General features: G+C 42.4%; 1 protein-coding gene across 8 annotated transcripts in view; it reads right to left on the minus strand.

The window, feature by feature from the left end:
• Positions 1-1259: 1259 nt before the first annotated feature.
• Positions 1260-21971, minus strand: part of NLRC4 (NLR family CARD domain containing 4) — a 36601-nt gene continuing 15889 nt past the window's right edge. For 4 of the 8 annotated variants that reach the window (XM_053303622.1, XM_053303611.1, XM_053303632.1 and 1 more), the window contains 10 exons: positions 20869-20974; positions 17737-17849; positions 15621-15787; positions 14935-15192; positions 12071-14074; positions 10966-11058; positions 8397-8567; positions 7800-7892; positions 3700-3867; positions 1260-2415 (listed from right to left, as the gene is read on the minus strand). In XM_053303622.1, the coding sequence (XP_053159597.1) occupies positions 2099-2415; positions 3700-3867; positions 7800-7892; positions 8397-8567; positions 10966-11058; positions 12071-14074; positions 14935-15192; position 15621 (3105 nt within the window). In that variant the 5' untranslated portion in view covers positions 15622-15787; positions 17737-17849; positions 20869-20974 and the 3' untranslated portion in view covers positions 1260-2098. Of the gene's footprint in view, positions 2416-3699; positions 3868-7799; positions 7893-8396; positions 8568-10965; positions 11059-12070; positions 14075-14934; positions 15193-15620; positions 15788-17736; positions 17870-20040; positions 20201-20868; positions 20975-21971 lie in introns of all 8 variants that reach the window. The other 4 variants (XM_053303651.1, XM_053303656.1, XM_053303641.1 and 1 more) reach the window with 4 other exon arrangements.

Here is a 21971-nt window from a genome sequence, read left to right on the forward strand (position 1 = left end):
GTCTTGCCCATGAACGCTTTTGCCACAATTAAGCCTTTATGCCACAATATTCTTTATTATCTCTGAAATTTCAAATCAACCTCTTCCATGGAACAAATATTGATATCAGTTTAACAGATGCTGCACAGCCCACCGGTTAAGACTGGTCCTTGATTTCTTACTCTTAAGGGCTTTTCCAGACAGTGATATATTGCAACTTCAGTGCAAATTATAACAATAAATAAAACAAGAAATCTACATGATATATTATTTGCACCATCTGCTGGCAATCTGGTTGAATAAACTGTGCCTTTTCAAACTCCTTTTCTTCTGATTCGGGATTGGGGTTGGGGTGGGGACCAATTTTATTCATAAATTGCCACAGATTGCCAGTAGATGTGTGAAGATTATTAGTCAATGTCCTTGTACATCACGTGGATTTCTTGTTTCATTGCTAAAGCTGGAATATATAACTGCCTAGAAAAGACTTAAAAGATGCAAAAGCTTATGAGGGAGGAAAGGATAGTTAGTGAAAAAGAATGTGGGGCAGGGAGGGAAAAATGTTAAGGGATGCTTTGTTTCCTCTAAGATAATTTCTTGCCCTCGTCACATTTGAATGGTACAAAGTTAAAACATGAAGGCCAAGTTAATGGTCCTGTTGTGTCCTGCCATTTGCTCCTTAGAGAAGTGAAGTCAAGAAGGCGAGATTGGCACATTCCAAAGCTACACTAATTCAGTGCAATTGCTGCAATCATATGAGGCAGGTCAAGGCCAGGGTGAAATTACTTTTTCTGGGTAAAAATTTTAATTAGAAAACAGCCCAATAATATCCATAAGCTGCTGGAAGTTAACAACTGCTACTGTTTAGGATTTATACCAAAGGGCAGTTTTTCCAGCAATCCCCTTTCTCCTTAAAAGCAGATTAGCCATTTATCCGATAGTCATCTACAAATATTACAATCCTTCCGCTAATCTTATTAACAAGCCTCTAAGGAGCATTAAGAACACTTTTATTACACTTGTGGGAAATAGTCCAACTAAAATGAACCCCAAAGCTGCTTATCTTTAGGCAAGAACAGTAGTTTAAAACTGATGGGACTTCAAGGGGAAAAAACATACTTCAGGCTAAATCTGAAGCCATTTTTCCTTCGGCATCTTGGTTTTGTGAAGAAAGTGCAATATCACTATTGCTTTAAAATCAGTACAGAAGGTATTTCCAATGCAAAGTTTGGTTTTCTCCATGCTGAAGAATGTGTGCAGGAGGAATAGACACAAAAATAGGCGTTTAATTTAATTTAATTTATTTAAAATATTTCTATACCTCCCAAAACATGCATTTGAGACAGGAACAAATGGGGTGGATGTTTTTGCATGATATGGTAACCTATAAACAGCCAAGTCTGTAACAAATCCAGCTGGATTTGGATCAACTCATAAAAAAGAAAAATGTGGAAGAAAACAAAGGCAGGGGCAACCAAGCTGTTGTTGAACTACAACTCCCATAATCCACAGCTGCAATAAATTGTGGCTGGGAGTAATGGGAGTTGTAATCCAACAATAGCTAGAAAGCTTCAGGTGGGCCACCTATGGTCTTAGGGTATACTAAACAATTGAGAATTGTCTTTCAAAATAGATAGGTAAACCTATGTAAACCTGTCATTGACAGAGAAGAGCCTGGCATGCTACCTTGAGGTCTTTGAAGGAAGGGTGCAGTAAAAGTGAAAACAAGAAGGAAACAATTTTTTAAAAAAAAATGGTAGATGAGTTTTGTTTTGTTTTTTAGTTGAACAGGAAATGTTTCTATCCTTCATTACAGTCTACATTTCAAGTATAATATTCCATGCTCCTCCACAGTCAGGAAGAAGTACAGTTCCCAATGTTAAAATTTGGGTGATGAGGAGGTACCAAAAAGCACAACTATATGATTTGGAGTGTTTTGAGAATTAAACATATTTTTCATTCCCTTTGGAATTTAATTTTTTTCCAGTTCTGGACTGGTGCTGCCCTCGCCTTTCTTTCTGAGATATCAGAAAGCTACTTCAGTCACTCTTGAGATTTGCATGAATGTGATCATGGAGAGGAGAAACTGGTAAATCTCTATGCTCACAGCTGGCCTTGCTTAAGAAATTTTTACTTGCAATTTATTTCCCTGATGTTTCTTTGCTTTGTTAATTACTCTGAGATCCTGGGCATCAAATTGCCAGCCAGTCAATTTGATCTCTTGTAACAAATCCAGCTGGGTTATCATACGGCTCATTGACAAGACTAAGTGGGAGGAAGGCAAAAAGCCTTGTTTGCAGCTGAAATCTAGAAATGTCAACTGGTTGAGATTCGGTAACACCTTTAGGATGGTAAGCCAGCCATTACTTGTCATGCAGTTCTCTGCCAGGTCCAGATACTGGATATCTCTCAGGGATGTCTTCTCAAAGAATGTACCTAGGAATATATTTTAAGACTATTTTAGTCTGAGAAATGTTTCATTAAATTTCTCAGGTTAAGGGAAACACATTACTTTTATTTATTTATTTATTTAGTTAGTTAGTTATTTAGTTAGTTATTGCATTTTCATACCACCAAATTATAAAATCTCATGACAGAAAGAAAACAAAAAAAGATAACAATGAAAACCAATTAAATAGTTATAAGTAACATATTTAAAAACAATTAAAATTGTTTTAAAAGTTAAAATATCAACTGAAAGCCTGGTTAAGTCTCAAATCTGCTGTTTAGGACAGTATATACATAACTGTTTATGCACTTAATAATGAATTCCCTATATTGAAATGTTGTTATTAATAATTAATAATAATCTTTATAATTAATTCTCTTAGCCAGCCAGAGTGGGGAGGTGGCAAGGCAATGCGAGGGAGGCACCTGATTGGCTGAGCTCCATTTGGCCAGTGGAGGCACCTGATTGGCTGGGCGCTGGTTGGCCCAGCTGTTGTGAGAAGGGGCTGTTGCAGCCACAGCCTGGGCTGGAAGGTGGGAGGCAGCGGGATGGATTGGCCCTGGCCTCTCTCCAGCCCCACGCTCTCTAGCCTTCCCCCCTTCCATTCCTCCCCCCTCCCCACCACCACCTGCACCAGAGGTGGCACCAGAGGGGGTGAATGGGGAGTGGGCGGTGGGGGCAAAGCCCCCATGCCTGTTGCAGCCTGGGACGGGAGGGGAATGGGCGGCGGAGCTTTCCTGTGTGGTGCCCGGGAGTAGGAATGGTGGCGGAGGGGTCCTTTTTGCCCACCCGCCACCCGGTGAAGCTCTGTGCAGGTGGTGGTGGGGAGGGGGGAGGAATGGAAGGGGGAAGGCTAGAGAGTGTGGGGCTGGAGAGAGGGGGAGAGGAGAGAAGGGGCAGGAGGGAGAGGGAGGGGGAACAGCTGGCCACAAGGAGCGCAGAGTCAGCTAGTTATTATTACTATCTCTATATACAAAAGGCTAAGGATGTACATGGAAAGCCCTGCCCCTACCACAGCCACAACCAATGAAAATACAGGGGAGGGGCCTGCCGCATACACAGAGGTGGCGGGGATGTGGCTGACGGGGCACAGTGCTGCCTTCTTCTGTGGAGAGGGACAGGGCAGAGAGGGTAGTGAAAGCCGTCAGTGGAGAGGAAGAGGGCAGAGAGGGTGGCGAAAGATTCTTCCCGCCTACCACCCAAATGACAATGATTTGATTCCCAAACTATTGTCTTTATTTGTCTCTTATTTAACTGAGCTTCTTACTTACCCAGAATTATAGCCTCAGAGTCCGTGATGCCCCATTTTCTCAGCCCAAATTTTGTCAGCTGCGGCATTCTTTCTAGCTGTTCTAGCAGCCTAACAAGGCAAAGGTTTGCCTCATCATCCCAAGGGAGCATCAGCACTTTCATATTTGGTAGGACAGTTAAACTGCCAACTGAAAACAGTGTCAAGTAAGTGCCATTCAGATCAAACTGGAGAAACTGATTGATAGTACTTTTCAAAGGCAAAGTACCTCTTCAACAAATACATTAACAACAGAGCAGTTATCAGACACTTGTAGATGACTGCCACCCGCCACCCAACAAGCAGCCAAAATATTGTTTATTTATTTCCAGATATTTATTCCATCCTTCAGCATAAAATATACACCCATAAAATATACACCCCAAACCATAAACTAATGTTTATAACAAATTAGTTAGAATAAATTCCAGTTTAAAGGACCAGAAATCGGGCAGCAGCAATACATGAAGGCACTGAAAGGCATCGTCTCATACTGTGTGGGAGATGGCAATGGTAAATCCCTCCTGCATTCTACCGTGAAAATCACATGGCTCTGTGGTAGCCAGGAGTTGACACTGACTCAACGGTACAACAGTATCAGTACAGTACTCATACCTCAATGCCGTGTGGGTGTTTTCGGAACCTGGTCACACCCCCGTGCATTGAGCACACACAGGGTGTAGCCAAGCTCTGAAAGGGCCTGGCACAGAACTTCTAACCCACTCCGCACCTGGGATCACAGCAGTGGAGAGTGCTTTGCCTTTGTTTCCTGCAGGGAACAAAGGCGAAGCTTTCATCACCACTGAGATGCCACATAAGAAGTGGATAAGGAAAGAGCACAGCACTGGGTGCTTTTAGAACTTAGCCACACACCCTGTGTTTATTCTCTGCAGGGAACAAAGGCAAAGCCCTCCCTGCTGCTGCTGTCCCAGGCAGGACAAGGTGCCAGTAGGTGCCGGTAATCACTACTGGCGTGTACTTTCACCAAAAAAGCACTGCAGGTGAGTAACCTGTTTATCCTTGTTGTGATCCTCTGTTCGATCATACTAATAGGAGAGTAGTTAACTTACCAAGATGGGGGTGGGTGTTGGTGTGTCATGCTAATACTTGCCTCAGGAATGAACATCAAAAAGATACATCCTGCACTGATCTAATGTCTAGTGCATAGTGTTTCACAAATGGTGCTTCTGTAGACTATGTTGTGGATATACAAATGTCCTCTATAGGTATTCCTGCTAGGCATGCTGCCAACATGCTCACGGATCTAGTGGAATGTGCTTTAACCATCTCTGGGCTCTGTGACAACTGTTGATCACATGCCAAATTTATTGTGTCTGTTATACAATGGGATAACCTTCGTCTGCTTATCCTTTTACCTTTCCTAGCCTCTGTATAGGATATGAAGAGAGATTTGACTTTTCTAAAATTCTGTGTTCTAAGTAAAAAGCCAGAGCTCTCCTGACATCCAACTTATGCCATTTCCCCCGAATGCCATAGTGATCTATAGTATCACAGTTTTCACCACCTGCCTAGAAGTGAGCAGTGATGAGGTCAGACACACTTCTGTAGAGTAGCCTCTACCAGAGGCTACTCTGAATTCTGGACTCCACAACTGAAAAGGCTCCATCTCTTGAGCTCATCTACTCCATATCTGATGGTAGGGGGATATGGAGAAAGCTTTATAAATAAGAGCAGAATCTTGGGTAGGCTCAGCTGGTGGAAAGCTATAAAGATATCCTGGTCTGAGGCCATTTAGGGCTTTTAAGGTCAAAACCAGCACTTTGAACTGAGTCCAGAAGCAAACTGGCAACCTGAGCCTCTGAAGCTGATAAAGGGTTAGTGTAATGTGTGCTGATCTGTTGGCAGCCACATTCTGAACTAGTTGAACTGGTTGAACCTAATATTTTAAATTTGTTTGAATTTGTGGTTTTATTGTAAACTGCCAGAGACATAAGTTGTGGGTGATATATAATATGTTAAATAAAGAAAGGAAAATAAGCTTTCCGAACCATCTTCATGGGCAATCCATTGTACAACACATTACATAATCTAACCTGCAAATGACCCAAGCAGCCTTGTACCTAACCACTCACTTGGTCACCACTGGCAACCTAGAGCTGACATTCGGGTGTGTGGCAATGTGGCTTCTCTAACTATGGTGTCATGATCAGAGCAGAGTGATTTTATCTGCATAGTATTAGCATAGCATAGTGCTAATTGGTCACAGTGGACCTCTGAAGGTTCTATCATATCCTTCTCCTGGCCAAACTTGAACAGACTCAAGAACCTGAGCAGGCTCAAGGCTTTTCCACTCAGAAAAGCATTGCTGGATGACACTGAGCAGGTGCAATAGTGGCAAAGAAAACATTCTTCACTGCCAACACCACCACAGGGTAGGTTCTTACCCGTGTTTAACTAGATGTAGCCTAAGTCTTCTTCCATCTGCATTCTAGCACCATTTTATTAATTTCATTATAGCCAGCTCCTCAGAAAATCAAGGAGATGGTTTGACTCCATAAATCAGGAGAGGGAGCCTGGGACTCTGAGAGCAATTGCAATTGACAAGGCTGACCACATTTTAGAGATCATCTAGGGTGCTAACAAGACCACTGACCAGTAAAGTAGCCAGTGGAGTGGCAGCCCATGTTCTGCCCCACCATTGCCCCCATACATGATGTCATGTGGAGGGCCCCCACCCCCTTTGTGTGTGATGTCATGTGCAAAGGGGGTGGGGCCTGGGCTCCATGCAGCCCCTGCCAGCCCTCCACTCCAGAGCTAATTTCCAAGCAGCGCTTGCTGCTGGATGCTGTATCTCCCTCTCCAGTGAGGGAGAGGAAGGAAAATAAACACGATCCAGCGGCAAGTGCTAGCTGGAAATGCGATAGGGAGGGTTGGGGTGGGCCTTCTGGTGACTGAGCCATGCCTGCTTTGTGTGTGCCGTCACATGCAATGGGGCTCCGGCTGCCCTTTTCATTGGTGGCCCGTGTTCTTTGAACCCATTTACTCAATGGTGGCTCCATCCTGCCACCGACCATATCCACTAGAAAATACACTGAGCAGGGTTTGGGCAAGAAGACATCCAAGGTCCCTTTCATCTCTAAAATTTTATGATTCTATGAAAATTCCCAAGGGACATCTGTAAGCCATCTAGATCATAAGCCTATGGAGTGGACCATCGTAACAGGTCCCCTACTCCTTAAGAGGTTTGTTTTAAAGGTATCCTGAAACAGCTAAAAGCTGTCACTAGAGTAAATATCTCTAGGTAGTGATCTGTCTGTGACAAAGGAACCCTTTTGGGCTCTCTCACCCATAGATCACCTTCCTGCCCAGAACACAAACACTGTTTTCCTCTCCAAACATTAAGATCTTCAGATCCTCTGCATCCTCTCATTTACAGAAGTGACATTGTCAGGAGCATGGACAATTTTATTGGCATTTCCTTCATAAAGAGAAGCTCAGCAGCTTGCAGAACATACTTTGCATGTAGAAATTTTGAGGTTCAATCCCTGCCGGCTTCAACTGAAATTATCTCAGAAGCAGAACTAGGAAAGGGAGCTTTGCCTGAGAGCTGCATCCAAACCACATAAATGATGCTTAGTTAGCTAATCCAGCCATATATAAACCAGTTTCATATATTCATAAAGAGACTTACCAGGCACCTTCCCTGGCTTTGTTTCACCAACAGATGAAGACAAACTTGTTTCAAAAGGCTTTGCCTAATATTTAATCTCTGACTGTACTGGTGAAAGTTTTTTTACATCAGTGTTGTTGTTACTCAGTATATATACTGCATGTTGATGTGGGTGGGCATTATTCTATAAGTCAATGTAATTTATTTTTAATTAATGCATAAATTTAATAAGAAAGAAAAAGAAATGATTGGAAGTCTGCAGAGACAAGTTGCGGTTTTCTGGAAAAGTCAAAGAATTACAATTCCATGCAAACAAGAACTTTTTAACATATTACAATTTCATCCAAAGCATTCTCTGGATTCCTTCTGGACAAGACACTACAATGAATTTAACTTCTTTTTTTCTTTTCTTTTCTTTTTACATTTTGCAAGGTGAAAATTATTTTTCTTACCCAGTCTATGAAGAGCTTCTTTTCCACCATCTCCCAAAAAATTATCAGACAAATCAAGAGCATATAGTTTGTGAAAACTGCAAAGATTCTGGGCTATAACATAAGCAAACATAAATGATTAGTTTAAACAAATTTTAGTTATCTTTATCAAGTATGGGAAAGTATAAAGAACTGGGGAAAGTATTTCATCATGATAGGAGTATGTAGTCCTTGAGATAACCTGGTCCTAAATGTGGGGGAAGAGGAAATGCCAGTGATTGTTCCTTTCTGGCTCTCTACTTCTTCTTATGTCTATGGAGCACATTTCCACCCTGACTGCCTCCTGTTTCATCAACTCAACTGCTACATCATTCAGCTGCAACATAAATTCACTTCCTCTGGGGTCAACATGCACCAATTAACATATTTTGGTTATATAAATTAACTCACAGTGTCCACGCCATGGTATTAAATAAATGTAGGTCCAGTTTAACTGAGTTGTTCTTGTGGTTTGTTTTCCTTTTTATCATAAACTTCTAAGCATTGATTTATAGCATAAAATGTATATTTCATCATCATTGAACAGAGTTAATGCATAAAATACATCATTGTAAATACCTAGAATTTTCACAGCAGTCCCAGATAGGCAACAATTGACTAGATGAATTTCTTCCAGATCTCCAAGGCAGGTGGATATTGACTCTACTATATGTGTCATCCCATCCCCAATATCCATAAGATGACTCAACTGTAATGAATGCAGCCTTTTCAAATCCTTCAGGCCTTTTGCTATAAATAAAGGAAAAAAATAAGTTAAAGCTTTAGTCTATTATTTGATTATGGTAGTTTGCCTGGGGCTAGAGGAGATACAAGTTTTGATCATGGTAAATACTGTCATTGTTGTTTTTGTCCTGACAACAACATTTCTTACAAAAATTAATAAGAGTAGATTATTTAATACAATCCTTTTGTCCTGTGTTTTGAATGGAGCAGGCAAAATATTGGGATGCCAAGCCTAGACTAATGGACTATTGCCGCAAGATCAATATCCTCTGCCCAACCGCATCTGCATTTTTGTTTTCAAATACCACAATTATAAACTGTAACCAGGGCTGGATTATTACATGCCAAGGCCCTCAGCTATGTCAAGGGGCCTTTGTCAAGTGCTCATGCAGGCCCAATAGCAGTACCCAAAAAAAGTATTATTCCTACAAAAAAGACAATGAAAATAGAAATAATAAATCCGTATTTTTACTTGGCAAAGATGTAATGAAAAATGAATAGTCTAACAAAAACATAAGCCTATTTGCATTATAAATATTTTAAAATGAAAATACATTCCGTAAAACCTGAAATGTATTATTTATTAGATTTATAGACTGCCTATAAAACATCTCTAGGCAGATGTTAAAACATCTCCATATATTTATCTCCATAAATATAAAACATCTCCAGGCAGATGTCTTATTTTAAAAAAACAACAACAATCAGAGGCCTCTCATAATGTGAGGCTCTATGCCATAGTTTACTTAGCTTGTGCCTAAATCTGGCACTGACTGTTAATTATAACAGGAAGACTGGTTTTGAACAGAAACAGGTTTAATGTTAGAAGTATCAAGGGGAACAATCTTACATGTGCAAACTCCCTTGTAATGATTATGAATATCAACAGTTTTTGGCATTCATTGACTCATGTTTCATGGCTATTAATACTACACTAGCCAACCCGCACACAGCATCTGTGCGCTCTTTGGGGCTGGCTCCCCCCTCCTGCCCCACTCTCTCCTGCCCCCCTCCCCCTCCTGCCCCACTCTCTCCTGCCCTCCCTCCTCCTCTCCCCCACTCTCTCTTGCCATCCCCTTCCCCGCACTGAGTTCTTTACCTCCGCTGCCACAGGCCTTACTGGGTGGCGGCCGGCCAAAAAGGGCTCCTCCTCCCGGACGGCGAACAGAGTTAGGGTTCACCGCCTGGTTCCCTCCTGCCCCGGCATCTCACGGGTGCCTTGCCTCCATGGGCGAGCCGGGCCCACGGCCGCTGCCTGGCCTCCATGGCCCGCCGCTGCCTGGCCTCTGCTGGCGGGCCGGGCCTGCCGCCTGGCAGGCCCGCTGGGCCAAGTACCAGCTCCATGGCCTGCCACTTGCCTCTGCAGTACACTCACCCCATCTTCTGCCCTAGTCTGCTCCCCTCCAGCCTTCTGCCCCAGTCCCCTTCCCCCAGCCTTCAGCCCCAGTCCGCTCTCTCCCCAAGCCTTCTGCCCGTCCCCTCCCCCACCTTCTGCCCCAGTCCCCTCCCCCCAAGCCTCCTGCTCCAGTCCCCTCCCCCCCAAGCCTTCTGCCCCAGCTTGCTCCCTCCTCCGTTTTTCCCTCTTTCTCTCTCATTTTCTCTCTCTCATTCGTGCTCCCCCCCCCCTTTTTAGCCTGCTTGTGTTTTCCCCGCTGGCCATTGCCGCTTCCTCCTTCCTCCAGTCCCTAGTGTCAGGTGGCCAAGCGTTCAGCCGGCTCCTTCCTGCATGGCCCTCCCTAGCGAGCGTCTTCCAAAGCAGCCAGCCGTTTCTGTGTCTCTGCCCAGCCTGGCTCCACCGCTTTCTCTCCCCACAGCTTCCCCCCTTCCTTCTGCCCCAGTCTGTTCAGTTCTCCTCTCCACTTGCCCGCTTTCTTTCTTTTCCTTTCCTCCCTAAGCAGCCACTTTCCTACCCGACCAACCGCTGCCCAGCCAATCTGGCGCCTCTGCTGCCCAGCCAATCCGCTGGGTTGCCGGGACGCATCCCCACAGAGGCACATCTACGAGAATTAATATAATAGATGGTCACAAAGACACATGTTGAATCAAAAACCTAACAAATCTAGAATAACTTTCACTTTCTGAAATCTGGATTCAATATGCCCAGATGCTACATGAGGAATCTGAGAGCTGCCATCTAGAAGTTCAAAATTTCATGTTTGATTGCAACACAGTGATTTTTTTAAAAAGTTTTTTTTTTTACAGGAAGTTTTACAAATAAATATACAAAACCAAGTATACCAGGGTAATAATGAGGTAAAGAGTAGGAGAGAAAAGCAAAATGGAGGGTGGAATTATAGAGATATAAGTTGGCATGCATATATCAGCTACAGTTTATTGACAGACCTTGTGAGTATTGTGATGAATGAATAACACCGTGGAATATTTTAAGGGAATTCAAAGATACCTAATTTTTTGGTACTGTCCTCATTCATCTTGATGTTGTCAAGGGTCAGTTTTTCCACATTGACAAGGTCAGGTATTCTATCAAGAAGGACTCCTAACAAAAGAGCATAACAAGTTTAAGTGGCATGTAGTAGCTTTATGGAGGCTGTAGCTCAGTGGTAGAGCACCGGTTTTGTGTGGGAAGGTCTCAGGTTCCAGCTTGCCTCTATCCTAACATCTTTCATATTAATGATTATGAGCCATACTGTGTAAGCTCACGGACTACTTTAAAAGAGGATCATCAGTAGGCATTAGTGGCATGTCTGAGAGCCCTACTGCTGTTTCTCAAAATCCCCTCACAGCTAAGTAAAACTGAGGGAGCAGTAGCAGTATCCCAAGGCAGATAAAAAGGAAAAGTAGTAGACTCACATACTGCCATCCCATCACTCAAAGTAATCTACATGAGAATCACGTTGTTACTGAATGTGCCTAAATTACATCCCAGACTGAGCTAAGGCTCTTTCAGAGATGGTGAAGAAGAGGGAAGGTCATATCCCACATCAATCTATAGTGAAATAGTTATTTTACATGTAGGTAGTGATGGGAGGGGATATGTAGCAGGGGGCCCATCTTCTGGTGGCTATTTTTTTTGCTTGTTTAATTGATTTATACACCATCTTTCCGATAGTAGTCACCCCAAAACAGCTTAAAATTGATATTAAAAATTATTGCTTAAAATTTATTTTAAAAATCTAAAAATAATTAAAGAATTCACTAAGATCACCAAAATAGCAGATAAAATGCTAGTGATGATTTAGCTAATAGAGCACACATTCAAAAGGGCAAATGGAATTTTAAAAAGGTTTTCAGGATCCACTTAAAAACAGAGAAAGAACAAGCCAGGCAAATCTCTTTAGGAAGACATTTCCAAAGTCATGGAACCATCACCAAAGGCCCTGTCTCTAGTATCTGTCAACTGGACCTCTCCCAAAGGCAAACCTATGAGCAGAGCTTCTAAGGCCAATCTCAAGGTCCTGGCAGATTCATATGGAACCTACTTAGCACACTGCCTTGGAGGCCCCGTAGGAGCAACTGAATCACATAGTAAATGTATTTTGCCTACATACCACCTAAGCTTTCATTCTGCAGATCTTTTATCTTTATGGTTTTCAGTACCACCATTTCTGCTATCTGTTGCTCATCTTCTGTGGTAAGAGGAGTTGATTCCACAGTAAGGTCCTGCATGTTTATAGAGCATGTTTTGAGGACGTCTCTCAGCTTTCCTGTGACTCCTGGACTTTTGTTGATATGCAGCCTGAGACCTGAGGCAGAGCAGCATATTTTTTCCAGATATTTGACATCACCTTTTTCTAATTTGTTGAAATCTTTGAGTGTAATCTCTAAAGAATTGAGCTTTCGGTCCCAGTTGAAGAATAAGGAGACAGCCTTTTCAGGGATGACTGTTTTCCATGGGTTTGGATTAGAATTAGAACATTCCACGTCCCCCAAAGAAGAGCTGCCAAAAAAGTCTAATTTGATGAATTCTAATGTACTCACACAATTAGAAAAATGCTCAAAGAACCCACAGATGTATGTAGGAATGCTCTGAGTATTGATGTACAGGCCTTTACCATGGAAGAATTCCTCAAACTCTTCACTCACAGTTGAATCAGAAAAACTTTCATAAAGAAAGCTAATGGCACATTCCACAAATGAGTTCCCCAAAACTGCACTCAAGCCTTCTTCCTCTTGAGTGTTTGCTTCCTTTTTCATAGCTTTCATTTCCGGTGTTAAATCACAGAGAGAAGGCAATCCAAAAAGGCATCCTTGCTGATAAATGGCTGACATGTGCTTGATAACCTTTCTGGTTGCTTCTGCAGATGATCCACAGGTATACAGGAGTAAATTGTGGTAAGTAGTAATAATATCTGAGATATTATCCATTTTTTGTAGGTAACTATGCCCTCTGACCATCTCCTTATCCCTGTGGGATGCCAATAGACTGGAAAGTCTCCTGCCTGCGGTGTATTCCTGGAAAGACTTATGAAAAAATCTATAAATTGGATTTAGTCTCTGAGCTGTGTATTTATTCACGAGGCCTGTAGCTAGCAGGACTTCTTCTTTCACATTGGAGAAATCTTCAACCTGAAAATCAAATTTGTGGTCAAAGACTCCATCCAAGGCTAAGTCTCCACAGTGGCTTATGCTCAAGCAAAAATGTTCTTCAGATGTTTCTCTGGTCTTGTGCTTATTTTTCTCCACCAGCAAATCATACAGTGTGCAGAACAGAGTTGTCTGTGTGTGTGGATTAAAAGTGGCTTCCCCCATTTGGATGGCACAAGCAATGACCACAAATAAAGGGGTTTTCATCAGATTCTCAGTTGCAGAGCCTGATTGCTGAAAAGTAGAATCTGGTTTCTCCAGCTGAGACAAAAGGCCCTCAGCTAACTTGGGTTTCAATACATTTCTGACCAACTTAGTTGCACTTTCTGTGGATAGATCACCTGTTTCAGCAATCAGTGACCCGATATGCCTTACTCTGCTGATTGACTCAGTCCTGGTGGTAAGTATGACTGTATTTTTGAACTGGTGATTTTCTTTTATCAGCAGTTCTATTTCTGGGCAGTTCTGAGATCTGAATTCATCATAACCATCTAACAGGAAGAGGACCTTTTCTCTTAGAGATTTTAACATCTTCATAAAGTCCTGTTTGCATATTGTATATGGCTCTGTAAGAAGCTGTCCACATATTGTCTCATACAATCCAGCCTGTGCAACACTCAGGCTGATGAAGAAAACAAGTTTGAATTTCATCAGAAGATGAGCTTCATTTGCCCAAAGTAAAGCAATTCTCTTGAGGAGAGTCGTTTTGCCTTTGCCAGCTTCTCCTTCTATGATACAGGGATTTTCTAGTTCATTTAAAAGGTCATTTAAGGAGAGCTGTCCTTGCCGGATGTTGTGAGTATTTTTCTTCCAAAGCAAGATGTCTGTATAAGACTCTGTCAAATCAAAGATTATATCAATTTCTTTTCCCAGCGGATGAAATTTTTTAAATGATGGATACTTATAAAAGTCTTTTAAATCCTTAGCCAAGCAGTCTATGTTTTCTTGTGTCATTTCCCCAGCAGCACCTAAGCAAAACAATACAAGGAAGAGTTGAATGTAATGCCAATAAATTTGCAGTTTTACAACTAAATTGCTAGTGCACACACATGAAGATGAACTAGAAAGATGATCTGCATTTGATTACGGTAAGACTCTCATACTGGACTTCAGTTCTGGCTACAAATGCACCACAGAATATACATAATGGAGTCCTGCCAGCAATGTCTCTTCTGACTATAGACCATTCCCTTTCTCTACAGGTCATCTAGTGGAGTAAATTCTGGTTCATTGACTAGGGAAAACAAGAAAAGAACTGTGATAATGTAAAATAATGAGCATTCTGAAAGGGAGCACATTATCACCTTATCCCAGACTCTGATGTTACCAGACTCCTGCTGCTTAACTACCTGTCTCTACTTTTGCCTCATTTCTACTGCGTCAGCAGATGCAGTTAGACATAAGCCATCTAAGAGCTGAATGATCCCACAGGTTAAAAAATCTCTGCACATTTAGAGAACATCAGGCAAGAGGATAAGCAAGAACCTTTGTTCTTAACATGGTACATTTCCATAGGCAGGCTAGCTAATCACATGAAATTGTATGTGATCTGAGAACTTAAATCTAAATATTTTGATTTAAGTACTTGGTGGTTCATTCTGAAGACTGGAGAGCACTCAGGTCAGGTGCTCAGGTCCCTGGAAACTTGCTTGCTTGCTTGTGCAACATCCATCAGTAAGCCCAGTTAAGTTTGTTTTAGGGATTTCTAAATCCCTAATCTAAAATCTCCCCCTAGTCTTTCATCATGCTGTAGAAATTAGACTACACTGAAAGTTTGGGGAGAGGTTCATATAATTGTTTGAACAGAAGTAAATGTAGTTCTGCTTACAGTATTCCTGTAGATTCTGAAAAAGGAAAGGATCCCTTTTCTCCAACGACTTAACCAGAAGATCACAGGTTCTTTCACCTTTTTTCAAAATTGAGTAAATCAAACTTCTTGAAGCATCCTGCCTAGTCCTTTGGCAAATGATCTCTGCCTCTTCTTCAGACAAAACAAATTCTGCAAAAAGGTCATCTACAATTTGCTTGATAATTGGCATCCCCATTCTTTGAATAAGTTGTACACTATTCTTCTGTATGAATTCCACTGAGAGGAAAGAACATTTCAGTTAGGTCAAATAGATACAGTCCATAAATTTAGTTTTCTTTAACAAGAAGATGATGCATCAACTGCTAGTTTTTCATTTTATGAATACAGCTTAAAATATTTTTGTAATATAGCCCATTGTGTTTAGAATACAAAGAACAACAACATCCTGCTACAGATAAGACCACCTATATGTATTGTTGTATACTAATAGGCAGGCAAGAGGTGCCTGCCTATTGTAAAACAATATTAATATTGACAAACAGTATTAATTGTTTATGCAAGGTAATAATGCAACACCTGCAGTCTCTACATAGAGGTAGATTAAGAATTTGAACTGAGGGGGAAACGAATATATTTTGTAAATGATAAAGTAAGATTAATACAATTATTGATACTGTATCTGTATCTTGGAAAAGGTTACTTACTTATTCTGATATGAAGACTTCAAGTCAAATCCTTTAAAAGGGTATAATATCTGGACTGAAAATCAAGAAATATCACACTGTATCTTCTCCTATAGTCCTTTTAATGTGTGAACAGCCATGAAGTAGCCATCAGAAGCCTGTGTTCAAACCAACAGACACATTTCTTTCTAAAGGGAAAAGATACATGACAGAACAAGCAATATTTAAAGAATGGCCTTATTTGCATGTCAGTTCTTTGTCATTATACTGTAGTAGAGATGTTATTTTACACTGACTGATTAGGAACATAGGAAGCTGCCTTATACCAAGTCAGACCATTGTTCCATCTAGCTCAGTATTGTCTACACAGACTGGCAGCTGCTTCTCCAAGGCAGCAGGCAGGAGTCTCTCCCATCCCTAACTTGGAAATGCTAGGGAGGGAACTTGGAACCTTCTGCTCTTCCCAGAGTGGCCCCATCCCCTGAGGGGAATATCTTACAGTGCTCACACATGTAGCCTCCCATTCCAATGCAAACCAGGGTGGACCCTGCTTTGCAAAGGGAACAATTCATACTTGCTACCACAATATCAGCTCTTCTCCCATGACACTGAAACTAGCAATCTGAATTTATGCTCTGAAGTCCATCATAACTGTAGCTCATTCAGCGTAGGACTCAGCTCAAATAAATATCTGCATATACATCTATGTATGCAAGACAGTGTTTCTAGTCACCAACATCCTGACTAACTTGCATTTTGGGCAGTATACAAATTAGATAGATAGATAGATAGATAACCTGCTTGCACAATAAATAAAATTGCACTACTGGGAAATCTCATGGCTGTGCCAAATTAAGAGGATTTTCAGAACTGCGCTCTCATTAAAAAGTTCCCTACAAAATGGATGAGGCATGCCAGAGGTTGAGAACTTTGTTGTGCAAGCAAATTTTTGCTAGTGCAACACTAGTCTGACTGATTAAGTGCATCAAATGATTGACTTATTAAGTGCCGTCAGGTTGGTGTTGATTCTTAGTGATAGATTCTCTCCAGGATGATCTGGCTTCAACTTGGCCTTTAAGGTCTCTCAGTGCTGCATTCATTGCTGTTGTAATCGAGTCCACCCACCTTGCAGCTCGTGACTCTATTTAGCAGGAGGAGGACAACTATCTCTATTTAGTACAGCATCACCCCAGTGGTTGTTGCTGGTGTGGTGTTGTGGTGTGTGTGTGAGAGAGAGGGGGGAGGGGGGCAGTTCAGACATAACATGGAACCACGGGTCCAATGGTCCCACGGTTCTGTGCCCCCTCCCTCCCCTCTCCTATCCACATTTGGATGTAGGGGAGAGCTGCCTCTCTGCGGTCAGCGAGACTGAAGAGAGGTGGGGGATCTGGCTGTTTGGGCTTTTTTCTTGACAGAAGGACAGCCCACACAGCCAATCAGGTTGGAGCGAGGGAAGAGAACTGGAAGGGTGCCGAAACTCCACTCTGACCAAAGGTTCAGAGAGGGGTCTGGGAAGGGAAACCACAGGTCCCTTCTCACCCTTAACTCCAGTTTCCCTAATTCAGACATGTGGTTTGGGAAACTGGAGGTGAAGGGACCTCCAGTTTCCCAGTATGTCCAAATTTGGAGAGTGGGAGATTATGAACCTTTTTGCTACTGGAAATCATTTGCTTATACCTTTTCCTATGCACATCTCTTTGAGAATTCTTTTGGTTGTTGTTGAAAAGTGGTATATCAACAACAATAGTAATAGCCAGTATGGTGATGTGGTTAGACTAGAGGCCAAACTGCACATTATGTTAAGAATGTCATGAGAACCGGCATGCTTAACTTAATTAAATAGGAGGGGGGGCGGGCGGGCAAGCAGTAGTGGAATCTGTTGGGGCACATGTACAGGCACATGTACCCCAACCTTAGACTTAAAGGTACCAACTCAGAAGTATGTGGAATTGAGGCCTGTGTCTGATTTCATTTTATATTAAGAAATGAATTAATGCCTGGGCTCAGGGTGAATTGACACCCCAGATCTCAACTGGTCTGTGAGGGAAGAGGCATTCCAGCATTGTATTGTGAAATGGGTACTCAAGGAAGCACAAAAGCCAGGCCCGAACAATCCAAATGCTAAAATGTGACTCACTATCAGATAATGTCTGTGGAAGAGGCCAGAGGCTGATCTCCCCTCTCCTGCTGCAAGAAGTCCATGTTAATCCTTGTCAATGATTGACTCAATTGCTCTCTATAGAAATTCAACTTAGGTAGAAAGAAAACACCTTAGGTAGAAAGAAAACACAACAAAGAAAACACCTATAGACTTTAATTCTTACCTTACTAACACTTTAACACCTTTTTGGGGTCAGGCTGGCAAATCTGGGAAGATGCCCATTTGCAGCTCAGAGATGCAGATTTGCTTTGGGCAATGCCCCCCCTTCTAAGCACACAGTTTACAGAAGATGAGATTCAGATCTCTCTGGACTGATCAATATCCTGAATAATTAAAAGACATTATCCAGAAGGTAACAGCATTGTCACCCCTTTTTGAGGACCCAGGAAAAGATGGAGATTTGAATAGATTCTATGAGAGATCAAAGGAAAATACAACTATAAAGAATGAGGCTACTGGACAGAGAGCTAGCAATCTTGTGCCTACATGCAAGATCTGCTCACAAGCAACCCCAGAGTTTGCTGCTAAGCCGTGGGGCAACAAGCAGGAACTCTGTCCATGGACAGGAGCTGTCTGTGACTTCTACTACACAGTGAGAAGTCAAGACTTCCCCAGCCATGGTGCTCTGACTCTCAGCCGTGCTCTGAGCAAACTGCATGCTTGATCCAAAAGCTCCTGTCTCCAGCCAAAAGCCTCGCTCCTTCAGCTGAAAGATCCACCGCTCTCAAAGCCTCTGATCCTGGTAATATGCTGCCCCTACAAGCCTTGGATCCCTTCATCCCTTCCTCTTTTTCTCCCTCCCCCTCGTCCCTCTACTAATTCCTGATCTCCCCAAACCATGCCAGCCCTCAGCCTTCCTTACCCCCACCTTTCCCCCCGTCTGTTTCTGAATTGTATTAGGCTCTAGGAAGATTTAATACACACACACGTTAGTTAGGAACACTGGTTGAATATTGGTGCTGGCTAGGATGTTCTGTTTAAATACTGTTGGTAATATTGATAGAGTGTTCTGCTTTCTGCTCAGCTAGATTGATGTTGTTATTCTTTTATACTCAATAAAGCCCATTGAATCATTTAGGATTGGCTTGATCTCCTTTCTTCCTTGCGCCCAGATCCTACATGGTCACTATATAAAAGAACTTGGTCACTTGGTGGCACTATAAGACAGGCCTAATTTTGTATGCTAGCTAATGAGCATATTTAGTATATAAATCAGGCCTGCATTGTAACAAATCACAGTGCCAAAAGAGGGAGTTTAAACCTTTGACTCACATGATCTAGATTTCCAACTCCCATGCCTGGACTGGGAGGAAAAGTCACAGGGGCAAATAGTAGGTGTGGAGTGGGGGAATCCATTTTAGAACCAAGAAGGGGGCAAAGGGTTAAAGCTTTCTCCTTCCATACCACCATCCCAATACAGAGCCTGCCCCCACAGATCCTATTTAGTAATGAAAAATTAAGCATGTCAGCTCTAATGTGCTTAACATAATGTGCAGGAGAGTCCATGGAGACCTGGCTTCAAATTCCGCTTCAGCCATGAAACTCACAGAGACTGAAAACGTTTGCACACTTATTTATTTATTATATTTACATACCGCCTGATATGTGTATCTCTAGGCAGTGTACAAAATTTGAAACAACAAATATAAAACAGAATCAAAACAATTAAAACAATTTCACAGAATAAAAAGTTAAAACAATTTCATAGGATAAAAACAATTAAACAATTTAAAATTAATTTCAATTAAAAGCCTGAGGAAGGTGTGTCTTGAGAGTCTTTCTAAAAGCAATCAGAGATGGAAATGCTCTTATTTTAACAGGGAGCATATTCCAAAGCCTGGGGGCACAGAAGGTCTGGTCCTGAGTAGTCACCAAACAAGTTGGTGGCAACTGTAACTAGAATAAATTTGAGAATAAACTCGATTGAACTTGATGGGATTTATATAGAATTATACTGAGACTGACTTTGGGCCATTAACTAACTCTCTCTCTCTCTCTCTCTCTCTCTCTCTCTCTCTCTCTCTCTCCCTCTCTCAGTCTAATGAAATATGTATGCTTACAATGTACTGGAAGTAGAGGGGAAAGACAGTGTCAAGAATGGTAAACATTAGAGGGAGGGGACAGGAAGGTTATGTAAACGTCTGAGTGCTAGAGCAGGGAGCGTCAGTGCAGGGATGATAGGATGATGTAAACATTCAGGGATGATGTAAACATTCAGGGATAATGTAAACATTCAGGGATAATGTAAACATTCAGGGATGATGTAAACTCTAAACTTACCTCCTTGTGCATGTGTGATTAAAAACATTAGGAACATAGGAACGTAGGAAACTGCCATATACTGAATCAGACCATTGGTCTATCTTGCTCAGTATTGTCTTCATTGGGAGTGCTATCCAGCCATGCCCAATAGTCCTTTCCTTCCAAACCTTTAACAGGGCTGCATGGGCAAAACAGGTAAGTAGGATTCCCTGCTTAAAACTTTCAATCAAGGGTGTAGCCACCATGGGACAATGGGGGTGTGTGTCCCTGGGCCATCAGGATCTGGGGGCTGCCATGGTGGCCCCTTGCTCCTCCTCCAGGGCACGCCTTGCACATTCCCACACTCAGCCGGTGAACGAAGCACTCATCAGCTGAGTGCACAGCTTGTAGCTTCTTGCCCACTTCCAGCTGGTAGGTGGCTTGTTTGCCGGCTGGATGGTCTCTGAGTGAGGGAGATAAATACCCAGGAAGGATGTGCACAAACTGAGGTTCGGCACAGGTTCAGCGCTGGTCCGAACCAATTCGATGCCTCAGGAAGGGGAGTGGGAAGCAGAATCTTTTTTAAAAAGAGAGCAGGTCCTTACCTGCTCTCCTCCACCGCATACAGCTTCCTACTGTGGCAGCGCTCTTCCCAAATACCAGTGTGTGGCACCAGCACACATATGCGCATGTGCGGGCACCATATGCATGGACAGCAACACCATGCTGACCACACAAATGGTGCCCACACATGTGTGGATGCCATGTGCAATTATTTCCCCCCATTTGCTATCTTCTGCCATCTGCCTGCCTGCCTTCCCACCCATGCATTTTTAAACATGTATGTAGGCAATTTAATTTGCTTACCAATGTAAAAAGTAAGTGGTAGATTCTCAGATGTGACATCATTTCCCCATTATTCTTGAGTGTTACATCACTTTTCTGCCACAATTCTGGGATGTGAGTACAGTCTCTAGAGTACATTAAAAAAACAAAACCAATGGATGGACAGATTTAATTTAAATTAAATAAACAGAGTCCTGCTGCCCTCCACTACATGTCTGTCAAATTTCAGAGCTCTTTGCCCAGCCTTTTTTGGGGTGGGGGGTGGGAGCTGTTTTTTAAATAATTCCCCATAGACTTCTATGGGAATTATATTTTATTTATTTATTTATTTGATTTATATACCGCCCTTCCAAAAATGGCTCAGGGCGGTTTACAATTAAAACAAAGTTGTAAAACAATGAAAAGCTAAAACAAATTAAAAACAATAACACAACAATTAACAATTTAAAAACATTTAAAAACAAGAATTAAACATTGTCCCCAGACCCCAGCTCAAAAAGACATGCAGACTTAATATGGATGAAAAGGGCCACAACTTTATTAACTATTACACAGGCATGGCAGACTGGAACACCAGGTGATTAATCACCCTTAGAGAACAGTGCGGGCCAATAGAAGCAGGTCAGAACTCTGAAGTCCTACCCATCACCCTGCTGGGCAACACACCCTGGCTCGGGAATGGGCAGGTACGCCCCACTCAATTCCTTCAAAGCCAACCCCCCCTTCTGTAAGAGAGGATCTGGATACTTCTAGGCATTCGTCCACCCCGGACCGCGCAGCCCAAAGGTTGGAGAAGTCCTGAAGCAGGTTTCATGGCAATCATTTTCCCTGTGCCGCACAGGCCACAAAGGAGCGATTAACCAATCACCCTTTTACATATCCAAGGGTGCTCACCGATATTCTAACCCTCAAATTACCACCCCGCCCACACTGTTACTGCCATTGTGGCCAACCTAATTCTAACTACGCACCCAGAACACAGAATGGAGTAGGCGAAAAAAACCCCAACAGTGGCCAATGCGTTGGGAGCAAAAAATTCCTACTCGGCCCCTTCAGGCGACCAGTTGCTAGACCCGCTCTGTACCGGGGAGGGAGGGAGGGAGGAAAGAGCTCCTTCTCCTGTG

Source organism: Hemicordylus capensis, chromosome 1 (genome assembly GCF_027244095.1).
Source record: "Hemicordylus capensis ecotype Gifberg chromosome 1, rHemCap1.1.pri, whole genome shotgun sequence".
Taxonomy (NCBI): Eukaryota; Metazoa; Chordata; class Lepidosauria; order Squamata; family Cordylidae; genus Hemicordylus; species Hemicordylus capensis.